We start from the raw sequence: 20918 nt of genomic DNA on the forward strand, positions 1-20918 counted from the left end.
TTCCACAACCTGAAATTGTTGGTTGCTTTAGTGTCCTCTTTTGTGGGCTGTGTGTGTGTGTGTGTGTGTGTGTGTGTGTCTGTCTGACAGATCTACTGGGTTTTCATTTTGGTAACCAAAAAAACTATCTCACTGGTATAAAACACAGCTGCACGAGTATCTTTTCTCTCTTATTATATTTGCTTCTGCTGAAAAGCCCCTTGCACTCATGGCATCAACCATGACCTTGGGGGAGTGCAGTCGCCATGAGCTTCACTGTCAGTCCCCAGATGCCCTCTTCTGACTGACTGGCAGGTGGTGGGGGGCAGGGAGAAGCAAAAATTATGGTAATTATCCCTAACAGCAGTGATGTCCCCTGGCACAGTCCCCTAGACCTCCCGGAACGCCCGCACCAAGTAATTCCTGCGGAGGTGGTCACACAGCCCTTGACTCCAACGCTAGCTGCCAGCGTTGGCGATCTCTGATGAGACTCTCTTGCCAGGAGCAGAAGCCACAGACTTTCTAATCCCGGGCTGGGTTGTTTGTTCTGTCCCTTCCAATCCTTCTACAACTGTACCTTATTTTCCATTCTGGTTGCTGGAACCACGGAACTCTGCTCCGCTTTCCAGTTTTTGTAATCTGAGTAATTAGCATGCGGGGCGTTATGTGTTAGAGCTGGAGATGGAAACGGAGGGAACGCCCAGGACCTGGGTGTCACTGCTTGACACCCCGTTGATGGTTCATCCCGGAAGCAATGAGTTTAGCATCGACTCCCCTGAAGGTGTTGAAGGCTGCCGGCCTCTCGCCAGGTGTGCCAGTCACACCGGCCCACAGATACGGTCACAGATCCCTGTGATCAGGGTAAAGCCATTCACTAAAGCACCAACTTTGTTCATAAGAGGTAAAGCGCGGTGACGGGTGCACAGAGTTGGTTTGCTGATGCTCTTATGATGGTCTTGCATCCGGTTCACGTATGATGGAATCACCTTGAGGAGGCCGTTGGCACCTGCCCTCCCAAGGTGATGGTTGTCTGGGTTGACCTTGGTTTCCTGGACCCAGACGGTCCATCCAAGGGAGACATTGGAATTTTCTAACTGGGCGGCGTAGCAGCCCCTGGTTGTGGCTGCAAGTCACGGGGTTCTGCGAGCCGCTGAGCAGAGAGGATCAGTCCTGTCTCGTTTCTCGCCACCGACATTAGGTTTCTAGTTTTGGTGGTAGATGACGTGGCAGAATCGGGCAGCCCTGGACTCTTTAGAATCATGGGCGTCCATGCAAGGACATCTCGTGACACCTTTGGAGAAGTGAGTCCCGGCAGACGCCTGGTTTATAATAACTCGAGTTTTCTCTTCCTTGATCACGTGAAAAACCCCTTGTTTGCTAGCTTCAGGGTGGGGTGTTCTGAAAACACGTCTTACTGTTTGCCCTGCTTCCCTGTGGCAGAGAGCCGATTACATGGTGTCCCCACCCTGTCCCCATCCCCATGTTTCCTCCCCTACCTCCCCCGCCTGCCCCCCCTCTGCTTGCCCCCACAGCAGCCTGAACAGCGTCAATAGCAGTGACTCGCGCTCCAGCGGCTCCCACTCCCACTCCCCCAGTTCCCACTACCGCTACCGCAGCTCCAACCTGGCCCAGCAGGCACCCGTCCGCCTGTCCAGCGTGTCCTCCCACGACTCAGGATTCATTTCCCAGGACGCTTTCCAGTCCAAGTCACCATCCCCCATGCCGCCAGACGCCCCCAACCAGGTAAGGGTGCCCTTGGCTCCAGAAGCAGCTGTGACATCTAGTGCTTGGGCCACTGTCAGTGGCCGGAACCAGAGAAGGACATTGGCTCGGACAGACCCCTGTCCTCTTCCCACGAGAATCCTCTGGTATAATTTCTCATCTTCAGATGTGTTGTTTCCCCAAAGGGTGAGAACTCTTAAGTTGGGTGTGCAGCCTGTCTCCATGGTGGTGATGGCCACGGCACCCCGCTGGTTTGGGGAGTCCTCTCACGTAAGTAGACGGACTCTAAGAAGTCGGGCCGCCCTCTGGCACCCCTGTAAGCATCCGGCTGGGCACAGTGCCTCGTGCACGACATTGGTGCAAATGGTGGCACCTCTCCCGCCATCGCTGCTTCACCCCAAGTGGTGGCGAGTCTGAGCGGTGCCTTGGAAGCCGTCCGTGGCCCTGCCCGGTTCCCTGTCGCAACTGGTGTGAGAATGGGGGTGACTCCTTAGAGCCCTCGCTCATGAGTTCTGTTGGTGTTCTGCTCCCCAGGGAAGGGAAGATGTCGGATCTTTCAACCGCCGCGGGGTCGGGTGGCGCTGGACTCCGCGCAGCCCCACCTGGTGGGCCCAGCAGGAGAGCCCGGCGGGCCCAGGGGGAGCAGGAGGCAGGAGCTGGACGGGGCCTTGGATCGCCCTCCCCCTGCTGCCCTCTCTGCCCTCCTTCCCCTACTATCAGGGTCTGACTTCCCACTTAGTGAGGGACCCCTGGACGCCTGGGAAACGCCCCCGCGCGGGTTGCCCCGCAGCGCCATCTACTGGGCGGCGAGGGGGCTCAGAGTCTGTGGTGTGCTCCGAGGGGGGCCACAGCCCGTGGACTCGGGAGGTCACGTGCTTGTCTTGTTCATCCAGGTACCCAGTTGGCTTAACAGTCCCTGAATATCTGGGTTCCCTGCACCACCCTAGGACCCTGCCCCCGACCCTGCTGTCCGGGTCATCCTTCCAACAGTCATGGGGAGTATGGCTCGACCTGCTTGGTTGTAGAAATGGAGGCTCGGAGATGTGACTTCCCCACCTGCACTATTACACGGCCTGCAGGTCGGGAGCCCGGAACAAGGGTTTCTGGTGACCGATCCAGAGCCCTTCCTGCTCCTTCTCAGCCACAGGCGTCCTTGGAAGTGTTTTGGGGGAACACGTCATGGAGAGGAAGCAGCTGCAGTGCTTGGGGAATTTAAGCCAGAGGCTTATTTGCCTGACGTGTCTGACATGGCTGAACCCAGAGGTCCTCAGCTCAGGGGTCCCTCTGGCATTTTCCAGCTGTCCCAGGAGACTGTGGCCTCGCTCTGCCTTCCTGGGAGAGAGACTTGACTTAAAACAGAAACATTCTGGGCCAAGAGCCTTGGCTTTAAGTTCTAACATGCTTGTCCTCGTGGGGGTGCTCTTGGCTTGGTCTGTCAGGTGTCCCCTTCCTGTCCCCCGCCATGTGCGCACTAAACCACACCTGCGGGTCTTAAAAGTGGTGGGAATAGTTGAGAGAAAACCGGAATGTGCGGTTCTTCTCGGGCTATTCCACTGCGCAGCCTAATTCTGTGTGTTTTTAATCAGCTGATGGATTAACATGGTGTCGTGCACTAACGCTCATTTCTAAAAAGAGAGAGGCCTTGTGCTCCAGCCTTGCTGTCGAAGGCCGTGTGTGTGGATCAGGCTGCAGCGAGTGTTTCTGCCTCCAGCAATGCTGAGGGAAGCAGAAGGCGGCGTGTTGGGATTTACTCGAATCTGAATGCTGGTGCCTGAGATCTGCTTGGCCAGCAACTCTGGGGAGGTCCCAATAAGCTCAGGGATGCTGCAGAATTCAGTGGAGAATTCTGTTTCTCCAGAAAGGCATTACGGCTGCTCCCAGTTGTCAGGTAGAGGGGGGATGTGTAAGGATATCATACAAGTCACACAGGCCGGAGCACATAGTCTCCTGAAGGCCGTATCGCATGTTATTTAGACTGTGAGGCAGGGAATACACGCTGTAAGTGGGGAGACCCCTCCGTCGCTCCCCGCAGTCACGTGGTTCTGAGTGAGTGCCAGCTGATGGAGGATGTTAAGAATTCTCCCGTTTTCCTCCACGGTGCTCTTTTCAAGTCGTATCTGAGTGTCGCAGGCCTGGGAGTGGGACCCTGTCTGTGGTGAGGATCTCGTCCTAGAGCTCTTCATCCCAGCAAGGCGAGAGGATCTTTAAGAAAAATGAACAGAAGGCAAAGGAAACAGGAACCGGCAGTCCTGCCCTGGTTTACCGGCTCTTTCCTTCAAGTTGAGCGGCCTTGACTTGGAGGGACCAACACGAGCAGCCTGGCGGACAGCAGCGCGCACAGACGCGCATGGACAAGGACGCATTTTTCTTGTCGTCGTCCGTTAGATATAGTCTCATTTCGTGTTCTTCCGCTGGATTATTACTGGCCCCTAAAGATGCAAGAAATTGAGAGTTAGATTAAGCCCAGGTTCCTTCACTGAGGAGTGACAGAAACGTAACTTGAATCCAAACCCCTCAAACCTTGGATCCGGACCCACTTGCCAGACCCTGAGCTTGAGGCCTCCAGGGCACCCTTGGGAGAGCCTGTCCTTGCTCTGATGCCACAGGGCTCCTTGCAGTGGACTGTCTTTTGGAGCCTTGCTGCTTCCAGGATGGAGAGCCACAGCTCCATTCCTTGGCAGGAACTTTTCTTTTTTTGGTGGTGAAAGAAGCGGGCAGAAACAGGAGTCTGGCCTCCTTGGCTGGGAATGCGGGCACACTGTGGGGAGGTAATAGTAGACCCCGGTAGGGTTGGGCTTATTTGAACAGAAGGATGAGCCAGAGAATGCAGTTAGCCAGGAACAAAACTTAGAGCAAATACCCAGGTGTCCCCAAGCACTATCCCAGGGGACCCAGCTTCTGCAGAAGAGATGGTACACGCTGTAAGTGGGGAGACCCCTCCGTTGACAATGTGTGTCACTGTCATGCACACAATCCGTAATTCCGAGCGCCCGCCATGTGCCAGGACAGGACTACAAAGTTGAGATGGATCAGTGAGCTCCTGGCCCGGTCTCTGCCTGAGCTGAATCTCAGGAGCCTGACCAGGGAGCACGGACCCTGGCCAACGCGGGGCCCTGCAGTCTGGAGGTTTAATGAAGATCGGCATGAAGGGATGTCGTCCTAAGTCAGACCTTTCTGGAATGGCCCAGATCTCTCCAGATGCTTTCTCCCTCCCTGGTGGCCACTTGAAACACTGAGCTCAGGGCTTCACAGTCCAAAGCTCAGAATCCTTTCCCAGGCAGAGAAACCTAAAAACTCATCCCGTGACGATGTAACTTCATAGCTGGAAACCACCCTTCATGGGTGCAGAGGCTGCGTGTGACCAAGGGCAAGGCCGGGACCTGGAGACGTTGGAGTGGAAGCCCAAGCTGAGTGTGTGTGTGTGTGTGTGTGTGTGTGTGTGTGTTGGGCTGGGGGTCAGTGCGAGACAGTAAAGATGCCCGTGCTCCTGGGAGATGCCAGGGGCAGGCCTCCCCTGGGACCTGGGCTTGTGGCATGAGGAGGGAAGCCCGAGGGAGCACCAGGAATTCCGCCCCTGACCTGTGCCTGGTGCAGACTAGACACACACCAGTTGGGGTCCTGGGACGCTGACAGCCTGGCGGGTCTGGGCCGTGCCACGTCTCAGGCTTCTTTTCAAGGGCTTAGAAGCTTCTGTGTGGGTGCAGCTTTGGGGGAAAAATAACCCTAACCCTCTGCTTCTCTCATCCTTCCCTTTTCTGTGTATATGTCTGTCTCTCTCTCTCTCTCTGTGCGTGCCCTTCCCCCACCCCATCTTCTGTCTCGATTTCCTGTTACTTTTGGTGGCATGTGGTCCCTCCCTGCGGCAGAACTCGTCCAGCTCGGCCTCCTCCGAAGCCTCCGAAACCTGCCAGTCCGTGAGCGAGTGCAGCTCGCCCACCTCGGTCAGCTCAGGCTCCACCATGGGCGCCTGGGCGTCCACAGAGAAGGTGACCGGCTGGGCCCTGGCCACAATACGGCCACCCCTCCCCAGCAACCCCCCCCCCCAAAGCCATCCCTTGCCTGCCGCTGGCTCTTACAGCTGGGACCTGAAACTTGAAATCAACCAAAGGCACACCCAGAGCAGCTCCACGTGGGGAAAGAGAGAGGGACAAGGTTGAGGGCTTTTTCTGGAATGGACTCCTGGCTCCTGAGCCATGACCTTGCCATCGTCCTGAGGGAGAGCAAGCAGTACAGAGAACTCGGAGGTGGAAGGCTCCTTCCTAGAACAGTGCCTGTGCTCATCCGTCTCCCCCTTTACCCTCCCGAGACCTCCACCCACCCATCCACCCACCGTGACCCCCTTGTCGCCATAGCTACATCGCCTGATGGGACCTCTCACTGCATTGGAGGCTGCGTGCTCTTCTGTCTTTTAGTTTGCCAACCCCTCCTCCCTCTTCACCCCGATTTGGAATCTGCTCCTGAATAGTGTGATGATTTCAGAAACTAGATTGAACAGATTTAGTTGACGCTTGAGAATTTTTAAATTTGCATAATGAGATGAGCAAATCAGGATCTCCGTGAAATTCTGCCTCGTTGGCTAAATGATCAAAAACCATTGCAGACGCCACAAATGAAAGACACGGATCAGTTTCCACACTATTCCAAAATGTAGATAAATTACGTCCTTGACCGAGCACTTATCTGGTGTCCCATGTGCACTCTTTGCCCCGTGGCCCCTTCCTACCCCACGGACCATCCACGAGCAGCAGAACCCCGCCGCTTGTTTGATGGATAAAGACTCCGGTCCCCTTCCTCCCTTGAATGTCAATGCCATCTTGTACCTCCACACTCATCCTGTTATATTAATTTTATTTTCCTTTTTTCCCCCCTTTTTTGTTTTGTTTCCAGTTGTCTAACGGGTTTTCTCACTGTAGTTTGCCAAGTGAGTCCCATGTGGGGCTCGTGGGGGCAAGCCTTTCCCCTCATTGCCCGCCTGCCTCCCGCCTGCTCCCTCGGGTCACCTCTGTCCACCTTCCAGACTTCGCTCATTGTCACACCATTGGGCCCGGCATGTTCCCGTCATCTCAGATCCCTAGCTGGAAGGTTTGTGCCTCTCCTCCCTCCCCTTTGCTCCCTCTGCCCCCTCTCATGGCTCTGTGCTCCCCCATCTTCTGCCCCACAACCCTCTTCCTGACCCCCCTTTGCCTCTCCCTTCCACACTCTGCCTTCCTCCCCATAGAACCCCTCTCCCTGAGAAAGTTCCCACCGGGAAGAACCAGAAAGCAGCAGGCAGATCTGAGAGAGAAACGTCCACGTGGAGCGGAGATGGGAGAGGCTCCCCATAATGAACCTTGCTTAAGCTGGTTTAGGTGGTGGACCCAGACAGGGCCCGTGCGGTTCTGCGCGGCTGGGTGCCCCTGTGGGGTGTCACCATTACCAGGGGCTGGGAGCTACTGCCCTCCCCGGTCGGTGCCCCGGACTCTTCCCTCGGGTCCCTTATTGGGCCATGGTAACAGAGCCATGATCCACACTGTGGGTTGGCTTATACCGTGTTTTATCTCAAAAGTAAATGCAGACTTATTTTTTAGTCTCATTTGTGTACTCTCCAAATGTGTTTGCCTTAATACAAAAACAAAGTTCTAAAATGATTTCCTAGCACGTCCAATCCTATTTTGAGAGGCGGTGTCCCTGATTTGAATAGTAGGTGACCCTAGGCTCTGGCATTTTGAGGTCTCGACTTAATCCCTCAGTCGGATTAAGCGTGGACCCCGCAGGCTCCTCAACTTTCTGCTGACCCCAGAAGCCTTCCCTCCCTATGGGAAGGCCTGGGAGGGCACCTCCTGAGTGCCCTTGGGGTCCCAGTCTCCTGCAAGTGGAGGTTCAGCCTCGGGGAGAGTGGCTGAATCCCATTAGTGGCCCCTAGTGGTCACTTGGCTCAAGTGAAGACATTTGGGCTGGGGGGGGGGCGCGTTCCTTCAGACCCCGGGAGGGAGGGCCTGGCCCCGGGGCATGTGCTCTCCACCGCCTGGGGCCTTCAGATACCTTAGTTGGTCACCTGCCAGGTAACTAAGAGTCCCCCATGGGTGCCTGCCTGGCTGGGGAGGGTTTTCATCTTTGGGCAGATAGGAGGAAAGGGGAGGTTCCCAGGGGACCCCCAGAGGATTTTCCACTCACTTCTTTTAGAGCCAGGCGAGGACATAGTAGAAGGGCCTGCTGGCCTGTCCCAGCCTGATCCTGCCCCGGGGGGGCCAGCCGCCTTCTGTGGGCTGCTGTCTGGAGGGTTGTACAGGCCTCCACACAGTGGCGGAGGCCCCGGCGCCTGACCACGTTCCTTCTGCTTAGGACTGGGCCAAGCCCGGACCTTACGATCAGCCTCTGGTGAACACCCTGCAGCGCCGCAAAGAGAAGCGGGAGCCGGACCCCAATGGAGGAGGACCCACCGCCGTGGGTGGCGCGCCTGCAGCGGCCGAGGAGGCTCAGAGACCACGGAGCATGACCGTGTCAGCTGCCAACAGGGTGACGTTTTTATTCTCTATGGCTGGTTGGACTCCTCTAGACCCGGCTGGTGGCCGTTTGCTGGCCAGTAATGTGGAGGGGAGCCTGAGCCCCGTTGCCCCACTCCGCGCTCTCAAGTGGTTAGAAGGCCCCTAGGGAAAAGCCTGGCACTGAAATCAGACTCTTAGAACTTTCCAGAGCCTGGGTAGGACCCACAGACGGCAGCAGGATAGGAGTAATGTTGAGGCTCCCACGTGAAGACTGATGTGGAAAGGCTCTGGGGACACCCGACCGGGGATTCACGGCCCTGGTGGCTTGTCTGTATCTCTCTCCTCCCCTTGCAGCCTGGTGAGGAGATGGAGGCGTGCGAGGAGCTGGCGCTGGCCCTGTCGCGGGGCCTCCAGCTGGACACCCAGAGGAGCAGCCGGGACTCGCTGCAGTGCTCCAGTGGCTACAGCACGCAGACCACCACGCCGTGCTGCTCCGAGGACACCATCCCCTCCCAAGGTACGAGGCAGCCCGGGCTTCCCAGGGGGCTTCCCGGGCTGTGCCAGGTGAGGAGGAGGGAGGTGGCAGGAGGGCGGGGGTGTGGGTAGGGGGTCCCATATAAGCACAGCGGTCTCCTCCTGGAGTGCTTGGGCGAGCTGAGCCTCGGAGAGGGCTGTTAGAGCCTGGAGCCCCCAGTTCAGACCCTTTGAGCCCAGTCCCCAGGGCCCCCCGCCTCCCGCAGCACCACACGCTCCAGCAGGGTGGCAGCCCGGGGCCTAAGAGATGGCGGGGGTTGACCAAACAGATCCGCGGCTCATGTGTCAAAGCTTCTAAGACTAAGCCAGTCCCATGGAAGGCTGTTTTGCTGTCCAGGGGACACGCGGCAGTGTGCGGAGCCCTCTGCGGCTGTCACCCAGTCGGTGTTCAGGGGTGCAGCCAGACGTCCTGTAATGCACAGCGCGGCCCCCTGCCCCCTGCCCCCTCCCCCACCCCCAACGCCGGGGGTGCTGCTGCTGGGACACCTGCTCCAAGCCGCGGCAGCTCTCGGCTCCCTCCTCCCCCGTGACCCCACGTCCTGAGGTGCGCACACCTCGCGGGTGGAGCATGGCTTTGTGTGGGTTCCCGGAGGCTCAGTGCCCATGCCGCTGTTATTTTTCCAGCCTTTGCCCGACGAGTTACTTACACGGTCTGCCTGAGGCGGGTTTCTCACGTCCGGTGCCAGACCAGAGGTGGTGTGGGGGGGCTCCTCTTCTCTTCCTGCGCCCCCCCCTTTATTCCTCCCCGGGATGCTGGGCGGTAGCGAACCCAGGATTTGAGAGCACCCCTGCGGTGTCCGTTGTCCACTGCTGTCCTGGGGCCCAGGGTGACAGCGGGGACCCCCAGGAAGATCCATAGGGGGACTTCTCACTGAGATCGGGGAGGCTGGGGACGAGGTAGCAGGTAAAGCACCTTCCCTCTCTTCCCTCTTGTGCCTTTTGTTCCTCCAATACCAAAGAACCGAAGAGCAAAGCTGCGGCCTCGGGGAGCCCTAATCAAATCTTATCATCAGTTTCAGATTATGATTATTTCTCTGTAAGTGGCGACCAGGAGGCAGATCAGCAGGAGTTTGACAAATCCTCCACCATCCCGAGAAACAGTGACATTAGCCAGTCCTACCGACGGATGTTCCAGGCCAAGCGCCCGGCCTCAACGGCTGGCCTCCCCACCACCCTCGGACCTGCTATGGTCACCCCAGGGGTTGCCACCATCCGACGGACCCCTTCCACGAAGCCTTCTGTCCGCCGGGGGACCATCGGAGCTGGTCCCATCCCCATCAAGACACCCGTGATCCCGGTCAAGACCCCAACTGTCCCAGACCTCCCCGGGGTGTTGCCCGCACCTCCGGATGGGCCAGAGGAGAGGGGTGAGCACAGCCCCGAGTTGCCCTCTGTGGGTGAGGGCCCCCCGGGTGTCACCAGCATGCCCTCCTCCATGTGGAGTGGCCAAGCCTCCGTCAACCCTCCTCTCCCAGGCCCGAAGCCAAGTATCCCCGAGGAGCACAGACAGGCGATTCCAGAGAGCGAGGCCGAAGACCAGGAGAGGGATCCCTCAAGTGCCACTGCTTCCCCAGGCCGGATCCCGGAGAGTGACGCTGCAGACCTGAGCCCCAGAGATACTCCGCAAGGGGAAGACATGCTGAACGCCATCCGTAGGGGCGTGAAGCTGAAGAAGACCACGACAAACGACCGCTCCGCCCCCCGCTTCTCATAGGCTCTCATGGGCTCCCCAGAAATGCTGCCAGTGGGGGAGGAACTGTTCAATCCATAAAACCTAATTTGTCTCAATCCATTCCAATCTATAATCAGACAAAAGATTTTGTAGGCAACTCAGAACACAGCTCTTTTGAAAGTACGCGACACCTTTAGTTAAGAATTAAAAGTAACATACGTAACTGACGTACCTTTGATCTTTTAATTTGTAAATATTGACCATTTTCTTTCTGCACATTTTAATCTTAGTTTCCCTTTTGATTTTTCTGAAGGTGCCAAATTCCATTTAACTTTTTTACAAGTCTTTGTAAAATTTTAAATGCATAATGGGTGGGGGGGCGGTTGGGGCAGGGGAAACACAAAGTAGTTAATTTCAGAAAAAAGGATAACTCTACTTTAGCCTTTTCTTTTCTCTCCTTTTTTCCTGCAAGCTTTTGTAGATGCAGTGTAGTAGTCTGGCTTAGAAGCAAATTCAAGTTATTTTAATGTACAGACAAAATGGATCAAGGGGTAAAAATCTTCCTTTACATGTAGTACGTTCTGGCTGAGAAAAGCAGGAGTAACAATTGAGCAATATTCAGAGTGAAGTAAATCTGGAAATGGTAGACTCTGTTGGGATTGGGGGGAGGGCCATGGGAGGGGCACACTGTCAGCATAGCCGATCCTGTTAACATGTAAGAGTAGCCTCGTAGGTTGAATTTCTAGTAGCTTCATGGTAAATGCATCCGAATAAGCCATACTGGATTGCAGTGTTTGTTTCTTTAGGGTGTTTAAGGACTTCCTTTCTCCCACGATTCCTCCTGACTGTACACAGCACCCACCTCCAGTCCGAGCATGCTGCCGCCCCCGGGTAGACCCAGAGCCCCCCACTTCAGTTCCTCGTCTCTTGTGCCCATGTTCATTGAATCCAAACACATCCAAAAAGGGTAAGGCAGTTTTAAAAATGTGAAAACATTTTAAAATGATAGCAGGGAATTCTTAGATATAGCCAATGCCTTTTACTTAACCGTGCCCAGCAGGCTGGGTGCGTTGAAAAGCCCAAATATTTTGAACAAACTCGAACGGATCTAACAAGGGTAACCAGCTTGGAATCTAGCAACTTGCCAATGTGTTTACTGATCTGGGGGCTTGTTTTTCTTCTCTTCTTTTAAATAAGTGGCAGTTAATTGGCATCATACCAAACATTGAAGAATGGAGGATTTATTTATTGTCACTGGGAATCTGACCACTATAATTGTCCTTTTTTTTTTTTTTTTTTTTGTATTCTAGGTAATGTTTTTTGGAATGGACTTATGTCTTTTCTTTTTTAAGTGCAAGTTAAATTTGTTCTAATGCCCATTCCCTAAAGCCAACAGAGATTTGTAGATATAAAGGGATCTTGTTTGGAGAAGGCAACAGAGGTCTGAAAAAAAACAAGCAAGTCCCTTAGCACTTGGGTCCGTTTCTCTTGAAGAAAGCGGAGCTTGGGGGGGGTCCCACAGACCCTGCAGGTCTCTGTTGGCTCGACTCTTCAATTACATAATCTTATGCTTTAATACATAACTGCATTGGATGTGAGAGTAATGTACCTGTATAGTCACTGTTCTATATATTAACATTTAACACTGCTGTGATTGCTCAAGGGCATTTTATGTTATGGCTTTAAAGCAAAGGCATGATTATTAGAAAACTATTTAAGCTTTTTTTTCCTTTGAAAAACAAGCTCCTTCTACAGAATATAAGCAACAGTAGTGCCTGTGGTTTAGCCCACCAATCTTGATGACTAAAAGTAGCTGATGCATTGTGCATATGATGCTTGAGATGGTTTTTGCAAAAGCAGAAATCACTGCAAGGTAATTAATTACAATAGATAAAAGTGGTATTTTAAACCTTTGAAATAAATGGATGTAACTGTACCTTGGTACAGCTTTCACTTGTTTAGTTTTTAAACGTTAGTATAATCTGAATAAATTTAATATAAAATGTTGCCAAATTCAATGTAGAAAGAATGTGACAACACACCTTGGGTAGTTCTGTTTGTGTTTTTGCATATTGTAAAAGCAGTGTCACAGCTAAAAATAAAGACATCGTTTCTAAAGGTAAATTATTGTGGTTTAGTTGCTAGTTTGTACTGAGAGTTGACCTCTCCCTGTGCAGTTTTTTTGTTCTAAACTTGTATGAATAACAATCGTGTATGTGTCTCCCTTCTACCTTGTAACAATTGCTTCAGCCTACACTATAAATAAAGAACCACTAGAAAAAGTCCTGGATGTCCAGACTTATTAAAATTCAGTTGCAAGTCTTTGTCAGCTGTTAGGAGGCGCACTGAGACGTCAACTGGGCTTTCTTGGGAAACCGACAGAACGTCATTTCTCGGGTGGCCCTGAGTCCTAAGAACATTAGCGGCTTCCACTCCTGAACTGTTTGGACGTAATTCTAGTTGAGTATCACCATCTAAAAGCCGATGGGTTTGGCGGATGGTTTTGGAAATGGCTCTACCTTTCAAAGAAACTTTCCCAACACTTTAGGGTTCTGCTGTCCCCTTACCTGGGAGTGTGCAGACCATCCAAGCTACGGGAGAGCAGGCAGAGCTGGGAACCTGTTCTGGAGAAGTTTCACCCCAGCTCCCAAACCTCCGCCCCTGAGCGAAGCCCATAAACTCCATGCTGATTTGTTGAATGTGTGCGGCTTAGTTATCCTTTTAATCACACTAAAATGTCATTCCTGGCATCTTTACAAAACCAAAAAGGTAATCTCGAGTCCTCGGTATCTGCATACCTCCTCCCGACTTCGTATTCCTCCATCACTAGCCTTCAACTACAGTTTGTTTCACTAAACATATCCTCAGAGTAAATCTCGTATCCGGTTCTGCTGTTCTCCCTGATAACCTGTGCTGCAACAGGACTTCCTGGGGCAGACGACACTTGGCCACACTTCCATACTTCTGTGCGCAAGAGGGAAGAGACGATGCGCACGGCTGCTTGGTGTCGTGCTGACCCTCGGAAGAACACAGCAGTCATACCGTGTTGAGTTATTACTTTTATTAGGGCAAGCGTGTCTATGTTCTGTAACTTCTTTCACTTGCACGTACGACTGGCTGGTGAGCCGTCTCCCCCTCCCTCTACATGGGCCGCTCCCGGGGCCTGGTCACAATGTGCCACCACAGGGGGGGCAGATCACCTTCCTTCCGGGCCGGGGGCAAAGCTTCAGTGCTGGGACCACCAACTGGGGTTTCCTCCTGCAGCTGCTTAACCTGGAAAGGGGGAAGGGAGGAAGAGTTAAGGGGCAAACTGACTGGTAATGCTGCGGTGTTTTTTACACAGACCTGCATTATGTTTATACCCACAGTTTAGCTCAGAAAAGCCATTCTCCTTAAAGGTTTTCCCATTCTTAAAACAGCAAAGCTGAGCAACCCTCGTGACTCATGATGCAAACGTGTGACCATTATCAGCCCCATTCCCTCTGGTGTACCTACCTGTACCCCCTAAAAAAATACTTATTTTATGTCTCAGCTCCAAAAGCACCATTAGGAACCTTAATACGTGTATATTAAAGATGTTCATTTTAAAGCCCCCGCCCCACCGCCCAAATAGCAACCAGGACCAAAAATACCAAGGAATGACATGTGAAAATGTGCTCCGTTCTGCCTCATCCAGCCCACTCCCCCTACCCCAGTTCCCGTGATCTCCAAGACCATCACTGTCCTGAGAGAGGAGGGACATGTAAGAGACCCACTCCCCATATCAAGGGTTTTCTAAAGCTTCCTCCAGAAAACTCAATTCTGGATTGTGGGTGACCTGAGTTTCCAGCGTATGTGCTGTTTAATAATGTCAACAAGACGAACTAGGTAAAGGTTTTTGTGAAGAGGTTATAAGAGACCAACTGTAGAGTGAACCTGTTACTCTCCATGAACGAACACGCCTCCCATTTCCAAACGAGGAGACATTTCTTAGCAAGCACTGCCCCCCTCGGTCACAAGGACTCTCCTTTCACTCCACCTTGGCCAAGGACTTCCTGCGGTCAACATCCTGGGCCTTACCACCAGAAACCACGTAGCTTTGTTTGAATCGGGGTGCCTGCGTGGCTCAGTAGGTGAGCTTCTGACTCTTGGTTTTGGCTCAGGTCATGAGCTCAGGGTCCTGGAATCAAGCCCCACACTGCGTTCTGTGCTGAGCACGGAGTCTGCTCGAGGATTCACTCCCTCTGCCCCTCCCCCCCTCGAGCATGCAGTCTCTAAATCTTTAAAAAAAAAATCGTGAATAAAATATCCCACAATCTAACCACAGAAGCCCTCTCTTGCTCATGTGCTTAAACGTCCCCTTGAAAATGCTTTCCGAAACTCAGAAATGGCCAGTTCCCAAATCCTCTGACCCAATTTGACCTTCTCTGCATCAGCCTCCTGTCTCTGCGCCCGCTTTACCCGCTTCCATGCCATCATGACCACCACTCCTTTCTGAATGACCTCTAAGGTGTCCTGACACCCTCCAGCAGACACACCACACCATCTACCTTCCAGACCGCACCCAGACAGCTGGGGTCGCTAGAAGGAAAAAAATGCTGGAACAAACCCGTGTCACAACAGATTAATTACTCCCAACTTCACATAGGCCTTCGCCACCACCTGGCAATCCTGTTACTCCCAATGAGTTCACCCTCTGCCGTGACTCCCGCGTCTTTTCCACATTCTCTGAACTTGACGCCTTCTCCTCTTTGCTAAAATAGAGAAGCCATCACACAGAACTCTCATTTTCCCATCACCAAAACTTCCAGCCCAGAAAACATGCATCTTCTGCACGATTCCAGCGGAGGAAGAACCCATTCTCCTTTCAAAGGCCTCCACGCACGCTTGGGATGCCGTCGCTCTTCTCAAAAGCTTTCCTCCTTGACCTCTTGCACCTTGCCTTGCCTCAACACCGTCCATCTCTCCCCTGCCCCGAACCTCCTCGCAGCACACACGCATTTCTTATCTTAAAAGAAAAGAATCCCTTGGCCTCCAGTTACACAGCGAAACGTCTCAAGAATTCTTCCCCCTCCCCATACCCCTGTCTTCTCGCACTTACCTTCAGCTCACTCCTCCTGGTGCAATTAAGCCCTTAGGAAAAGGCTCTCACCAAGGTCACGAATGCCCTTCCTACTGCCGCAATCCTGGGAGGTTATTTCCAGTCCTCACTATTTCATCTTTTAGAAACTTTCTGCCAACGGGTGCCTGGGTGGCTCGGTGGGTTAAGTCTCTGCCTTTGGCTCAGGTCATGATCTCAGGGTCCTGGGATCAAGCCCCGATGGGCTCTCTGCTCAGCGGGAAGCCTGCCTCCCCACCTCTTCTGCCTGCCTCTCTGCCTACTGGTGACCTCTCTGTGTCAAATAAATAAATAAAATTAAAAAAAAAAAAAAAGCAAAGAAATTTTCCCCCAAGATGACCAAAGCTGACTGGCTGTTCCTGACATAATTTCTCTTGGACTTGCTGTCACCGCTCTCCCCTGCTGGATGCTTTGCTGCCTCCTCTCCTCGCCTCCTCGAGTGGGAGCGCCTATAACCTTTCTGCTCTCTCGCCTAAGATCTCCTACATTTCTGTGGCTTTTAAAACAATGGAAACTCCCAAAATTTGTTTTGAGCTCAAATCTCTCCTTTGAATTCCAGGTCTCTACACCCAAAGTCACCTACTGCCATCTCACTTGGTGTCTCACAGGCCTCTCAGATGTAACAAATTTAAAACCAAACATTTGCTTGTCCCTCCAACACCTGTTTCTTCTTCTTCTTCTTCTTCTTTTTTTTTTTTTTAAAGATTTATTTATTTGAGAGAGGGAGGGAGGGAGAGAGCAGACAGGGGCAGGGATAGAGAAGCAGACTCCCCCCAAGAGTGCACCCGGACACGGGGCTCCATCTCACATCCCTGAGATCACAACCTGAACAGAAATTGTGAATCGGATGCCTAACCCACTGGCACACGTTTTTTCCCTCTTTTTTATCCAATAAACCAACACCAAACTCCAAGTGTTAACGTGGATCTCACTGATTCCTCTGTCCCTCACACATCGCTGGCATCCAGTCGGCCTTCATATCCCTGCCAGTGATACCCTGAACTGACTTCTTTCCCTGTTCACTGCGTGCCCCCTGCTGCTGGTTGCCATAATCTTTGACCAAACTGCAGTAACCCCAAACTGGTCTCTCCAATTCTACTCTTAAGCTCTCCAATATATTCTTCACACTCCGGTAAAGTTGAGCTTTTACAAATGTACATCAGACATCGCGAATGAAAAATGTCCGAGGCCCTGGTGGAAAGGAAAATTCAGGGACAGGAGGGTACAGCAGGACGGTCAGGCAGAGGACTGAGGAGGGAGGGGAGAAGCAAAAGCAGGGAGCAGAAAGTCCAAAGAGACCAGCGACACCATGTCACCAGTTTACAAAAACGCTGTAAATAAAGGTTACATTTAGCACATCTAGACACACAAGTGTATCTGAGAGGCAAAGGGCCACAGTAACCGTCAAGACTGGACTCTGGACCTCTGCACCTGGGGAACAAAACCTGAGCCCGTCCAGGCGCTGACCACGTGGGCCACGCTGTGTGGCGAAAGGCAGGGAAGACTCACCTCCCGCTCCCAGCTTTCCATCCGCAGCTTCTTCCACTGCTCTCTCTTGGCGAAGTAATCAGGATACATTGCCTTCTCGGACGGATGCCAGTCATCTAAGCACCATTCGGGCACCTGTCAGGAGAGGAAATCACCGCATCAGCCCGGAGGAGGCACTAACATGCCACCCACAGGACCTGCTCAGGAGGCAGAAGGCAAAAGTGACCGTGTATTATTATAACCGCTGCAAGCACCAGACTGCTTCGAGCACGGCACGACAGTGGAGGGTGAGCTGGCACGGACCTAAAGAACACCCGAGAGTCAGTGTCACAGGCTAAGAAACCTCAAGGTCAGGCCAGAGAGAGCAGGCACTGATGCCCTCTGATCTGCATTCTCTAAATACCCGGAGCGGTCTGATGCCGCGCGGAAATGGCACCTGTCATTGCCTGAAATACTAAGCACCAATCCGAACTGGCTAACTTTAAGATCCCAAAATGAGTTCTACACCAAGTATTTTAGCACACTGCTATGCCAAAAAGATACTGCAAGACCTTGGAGCTGAACTGTCAGAAGGACAAGGCAGAATGTCACCTGGAGAGAGAAAACGGACACCTGAGAACAGGAAAGTATTTACCAGTGGCAGGAAAGAGTTTTGACCAGCTGCCCCTAACCGGGCAAGCGGGATCTGGGGGTGTTTTGGGACAGGAGAAAGTCTGCCTCTCTGAAGGCGGTCACCACTATGGTGCTCACCTACCTTGTAACACTCGTATCTCTCATAGGAGGTCCCTCCTGGAGAATCAGGGAAGATGTAAGGTTGGGGATGCTGATTGTTCCAGAATTCTTCTTCTGCGGCCCTCAGCAGCTGGGTGGCCTTCACCATGTCCTTCTCATTCTTATGTTCTTCAAACCGGGCTCTCATCAAACAGGCAAAGTACCGGTATTTGTCCCTTTAACCAAAATGGTTTTAGAGATGAGAAACATTACCTACTCAATTGAGCAGGATTACTGTCTGCCAAGGGGCTGCACTTCTACTAACCGTCTTCTGAATGGGCAGCTTAACTACTGGGAGCCAGCCCAGAGCCAGCCCAGACCCTGCCAATGAAGGAACCACATCATTATGATGGGTTCCTTGGCAGCTCCCCACATGGTGGTGGCAGCAAAAAAATACTGTATTAAACACAACCTACCTCTCCAAAAAAGGAATGCTGATTCAAACAAACAAAGATAATTTGCAAGAGAGAAAGAACTATCGCCTCTGTATCATTCAACACTCACTGAATGATGGCTACTGAGATTCCTCCTATCTTGTGCTAGGCACTGTGCTAAATTTTGGACATACAAATATAAGTAGGAAGGGAGATGTTACGCAGTGGAAACAGTATTGCTTGCATCACACAGATCTGGGTCTGAATCCTAATTCTGACACTAACTTCATGATTGTAGGCAAGGTAAGGTTCTAGAAGAAACGGTAGGCACAGATCATTTAGGCTTCGACGATAACCCAAGCCACAGATGAGAAGGGCATGAAGCAGGCAACTGTGATGGTAGGAGACAGGAGAGAAACATTTATATTACAGAATTATAAGTGTCTGCTAAAATCAGATGGCTTCAGACTAAATCTCAGCTTACTAGTTGTGTAATCTGGGATAAATTAGTATCTTTAGGCCATGGGTTCCTCCTCTACAAAAGTGTTAATAACAGTATCTAGATCTTACAGTTATCCTGAAGACTTGATGAGTTAAAACATATCAACACACTTCAGACAGCACCTGGTACCTCCTCTGCTCAATGTCAGTTAGCATATTATTATACTGTGGAGAGAATTTACAAAAATAGTGTCCCAGCATATGTGTGTCATTGGCACGTATTGTCACTGGCATTGGAATAAGCAGGGAGTACTTTTAAGAACAATTTTAAGACTTAAAGCTGAATGACTGAATTATTATAATGCTGTAAGCAGAGACGGGGAATTTGGGAAAAGAATCAGAATGACATACTTTAGAGTTTAGTTTTAAGGCATTAAGACAAGCTGAGTTTCAGAGAACTGTAGGTTATGTAACACGAGCTGGAAAACAGGCTTAGAGACAAGTGAGCCTAAGTGGTAACGCAACTCCCAGCATTCGATGGGGCTGCCCAAAGCATACACACCACCAAGGACCTGAGATGGAACCATGGAGAACAAAGAGCACCGAGGATAAATGGAGGGAGAAAAGTCCTGGGAAAGGACGTCGGTGAGACTTAAAAACCACTGAGATGCTTTTATCTTCTCCTCCAGGACTATGAATTTTAATATTCCCAGATGCAGTTCAGTGGTACCTGAATTCCTGACAGTTCAACTTCCTTCATCTTTATAAGACTGATAATTCTGCTACCTGTTCATTCACATGCCCACCTTCCCCATTAATCTGTGATCTGCTACAGCTGAGAAAGAGAATTTGCTAATTTTTATTTATTCCGCACCCAGAACAGAACCCGAGCTGCACATTTTGTCAGATGAATTGAATAAGGAAAATTCAGGGAGAAAAGCAGCAATCTGACAACAATGAACCTGGCCATCTTTCTGTCTAGCAAAGAGAAGCAGGTCAATGACCTTCCAATAATTACAAATATGCAATCTGGGTTTTAAGGATACCCTCCACAACTTTTCCAGACCTGCTTATTTTTCCATCTGTTTAGAGGTTTCTCCCAGGAGCCCTTCTCCTGGGACTAGGCTTTAGGATTCCAGTGAGGCAGGGGAAGCCCAGCATCCACACATCTGGGTTGCCATCCCACAGTGCCCTTCCATCTGTGCCAAAGCCCCGGGTAGTAGAATCCTGCACAGCACCTTAGCCAACAGCACATTCTAAGATTTCCCTGGTAACCAACCAGCATTGTGGCCCATCTGCAAGAGATTCATCTGCACTGCATCCAGGTCACGAAAATCTATGTGTTTTAAGACTAAGTCCTGGGGCGCCTGAGTGGCTCAGTGGATTAAGCCGCTGCCTTCGGCTCAGGTCATGATCTCAGGGTCCTGGGATCGAGTCCCGCATGGGGCTCTCTGCTCAGCGGGGAGCCTGCTTCCCTCTCTCTCTGTCTGCCTCTCTGCCTACTTGTGATCTCTATCTGTCAAATAAATAAATAAAATCTTTAAAAAAAAAAAAAAAAGACTAAGTCCTAAGACCACTCTCAGACGGGGAGAAGAAAGAGAACGATGGGGCCGGTAAGTAATCATGTGGGTGTGAAAATAATGGAAAGGGCTGAAGCTAAAGAGGAAGGCTGACTGGAGAGGTGGGAGGGAGAGTGGTGATGCTTTTGGGTTACCACCTGAGTTTTAACCCTGGACGGCCACTCACCAGCCGTAGGGCCTTGGCAAGTTCTTCTCCATACCTATTTTCTTACTTGTAAATTAAGGCTAAATAATCTCTAACTCTTGGAGTTGTTATGAGGACTACAGAAAACAACGCACCTATTCCTGCTGCCAATATTAGCAACAAGAAGGTTATAAAGAAAGTTCTAAGCGAGCGCTTGACGCACAACAATCCGATTTTTAGGCACTGTCCTTTATTTCATTTGGTCGTCATGCAACCCTCTGCGCTGGTCCTGCGTCGGTCTTAGAAAACCGAGGCCTGGGCCAGATAAGCAACTCTTCAAGGTCTCGCAGCGAGGAGCGACGAAGCGGGGATCTGGACCCCGGTCCACGGCCGCCTTCCCACTACGTCCCCTATGTCCTTGAGCCGCTCGGTCCCACAAGGCCTCTCGACCTCCGTGAGGATCCCCGGGGTCACCTCCCCGCGCCCCGGCTCTCCCTCTCCCACCTGTGGACGCAATACGATTCCAGGTGGCGCAGCGCCCGCTTGTAAAGCCGCAACACTTTCTGCTGGTGGGTCAGGTAAGCACCCGGCGCGCAGAACGCCATGACGACCCGCTTCCTCCAGCGGCCGCGGAGGCTCCCGGGATACCGGAGGCCGGGCCGAGGGGCGGG

The 20918-nt window shown here is 52.1% G+C and overlaps 2 protein-coding genes across 14 annotated transcripts in view; one reads left to right on the top strand and one right to left on the bottom strand.

The window, feature by feature from the left end:
- Window positions 1-12656, top strand: part of MTSS1 (MTSS I-BAR domain containing 1) — a 155999-nt gene extending 143343 nt beyond the window's left edge. For 3 of the 13 annotated variants that reach the window (XM_044244962.1, XM_044244964.1, XM_044244971.1), the window contains 5 exons: window positions 1512-1722; window positions 6589-6783; window positions 8023-8196; window positions 8520-8682; window positions 9713-12656. In XM_044244962.1, the coding sequence (XP_044100897.1) occupies window positions 1512-1722; window positions 6589-6783; window positions 8023-8196; window positions 8520-8682; window positions 9713-10413 (1444 nt within the window). In that variant the 3' untranslated portion in view covers window positions 10414-12656. Of the gene's footprint in view, window positions 1-1511; window positions 1723-5567; window positions 5688-6588; window positions 6784-8022; window positions 8197-8519; window positions 8683-9712 lie in introns of all 13 variants that reach the window. The other 10 variants (XM_044244973.1, XM_044244975.1, XM_044244963.1 and 7 more) reach the window with 6 other exon arrangements.
- Window positions 12657-13417: 761 nt separating this feature from the next.
- NDUFB9 (NADH:ubiquinone oxidoreductase subunit B9) lies at window positions 13418-20904 on the bottom strand. Its single transcript, XM_044244976.1, has 4 exons — window positions 20752-20904; window positions 17712-17904; window positions 16979-17092; window positions 13418-13644 (listed from the first exon to the last, which is right to left on the bottom strand). The coding sequence occupies exons 1-4, from the start codon at window positions 20850-20852 to the stop codon at window positions 13513-13515; spliced, it is 540 nt and encodes a 179-aa protein (XP_044100911.1). The 5' UTR covers window positions 20853-20904; the 3' UTR covers window positions 13418-13512.
- Between the last annotated feature and the right edge of the window lie 14 nt (window positions 20905-20918).

This window comes from Neovison vison, chromosome 4, assembly GCF_020171115.1.
Source record: "Neovison vison isolate M4711 chromosome 4, ASM_NN_V1, whole genome shotgun sequence".
Taxonomy (NCBI): domain Eukaryota; kingdom Metazoa; phylum Chordata; class Mammalia; order Carnivora; family Mustelidae; genus Neogale; species Neogale vison.

Bases quoted from the DNA above. Each gene is read 5' to 3' on its own strand.
- NDUFB9 (XM_044244976.1), bottom strand. From the start codon at position 20,852: ATGGCGTTCTGCGCGCCGGGTGCTTACCTGACCCACCAGCAGAAAGTG. The intron at 17,905-20,751 runs GTGGGAGAGGGA...TTTTGGTTAAAG, and splicing joins GAATCGTATTGCGTCCACAG to GGACAAATACCGGTACTTTG. The intron at 17,093-17,711 runs GTAGGTGAGCAC...CTCTCCTGACAG, and splicing joins AGAGATACGAGTGTTACAAG to GTGCCCGAATGGTGCTTAGA.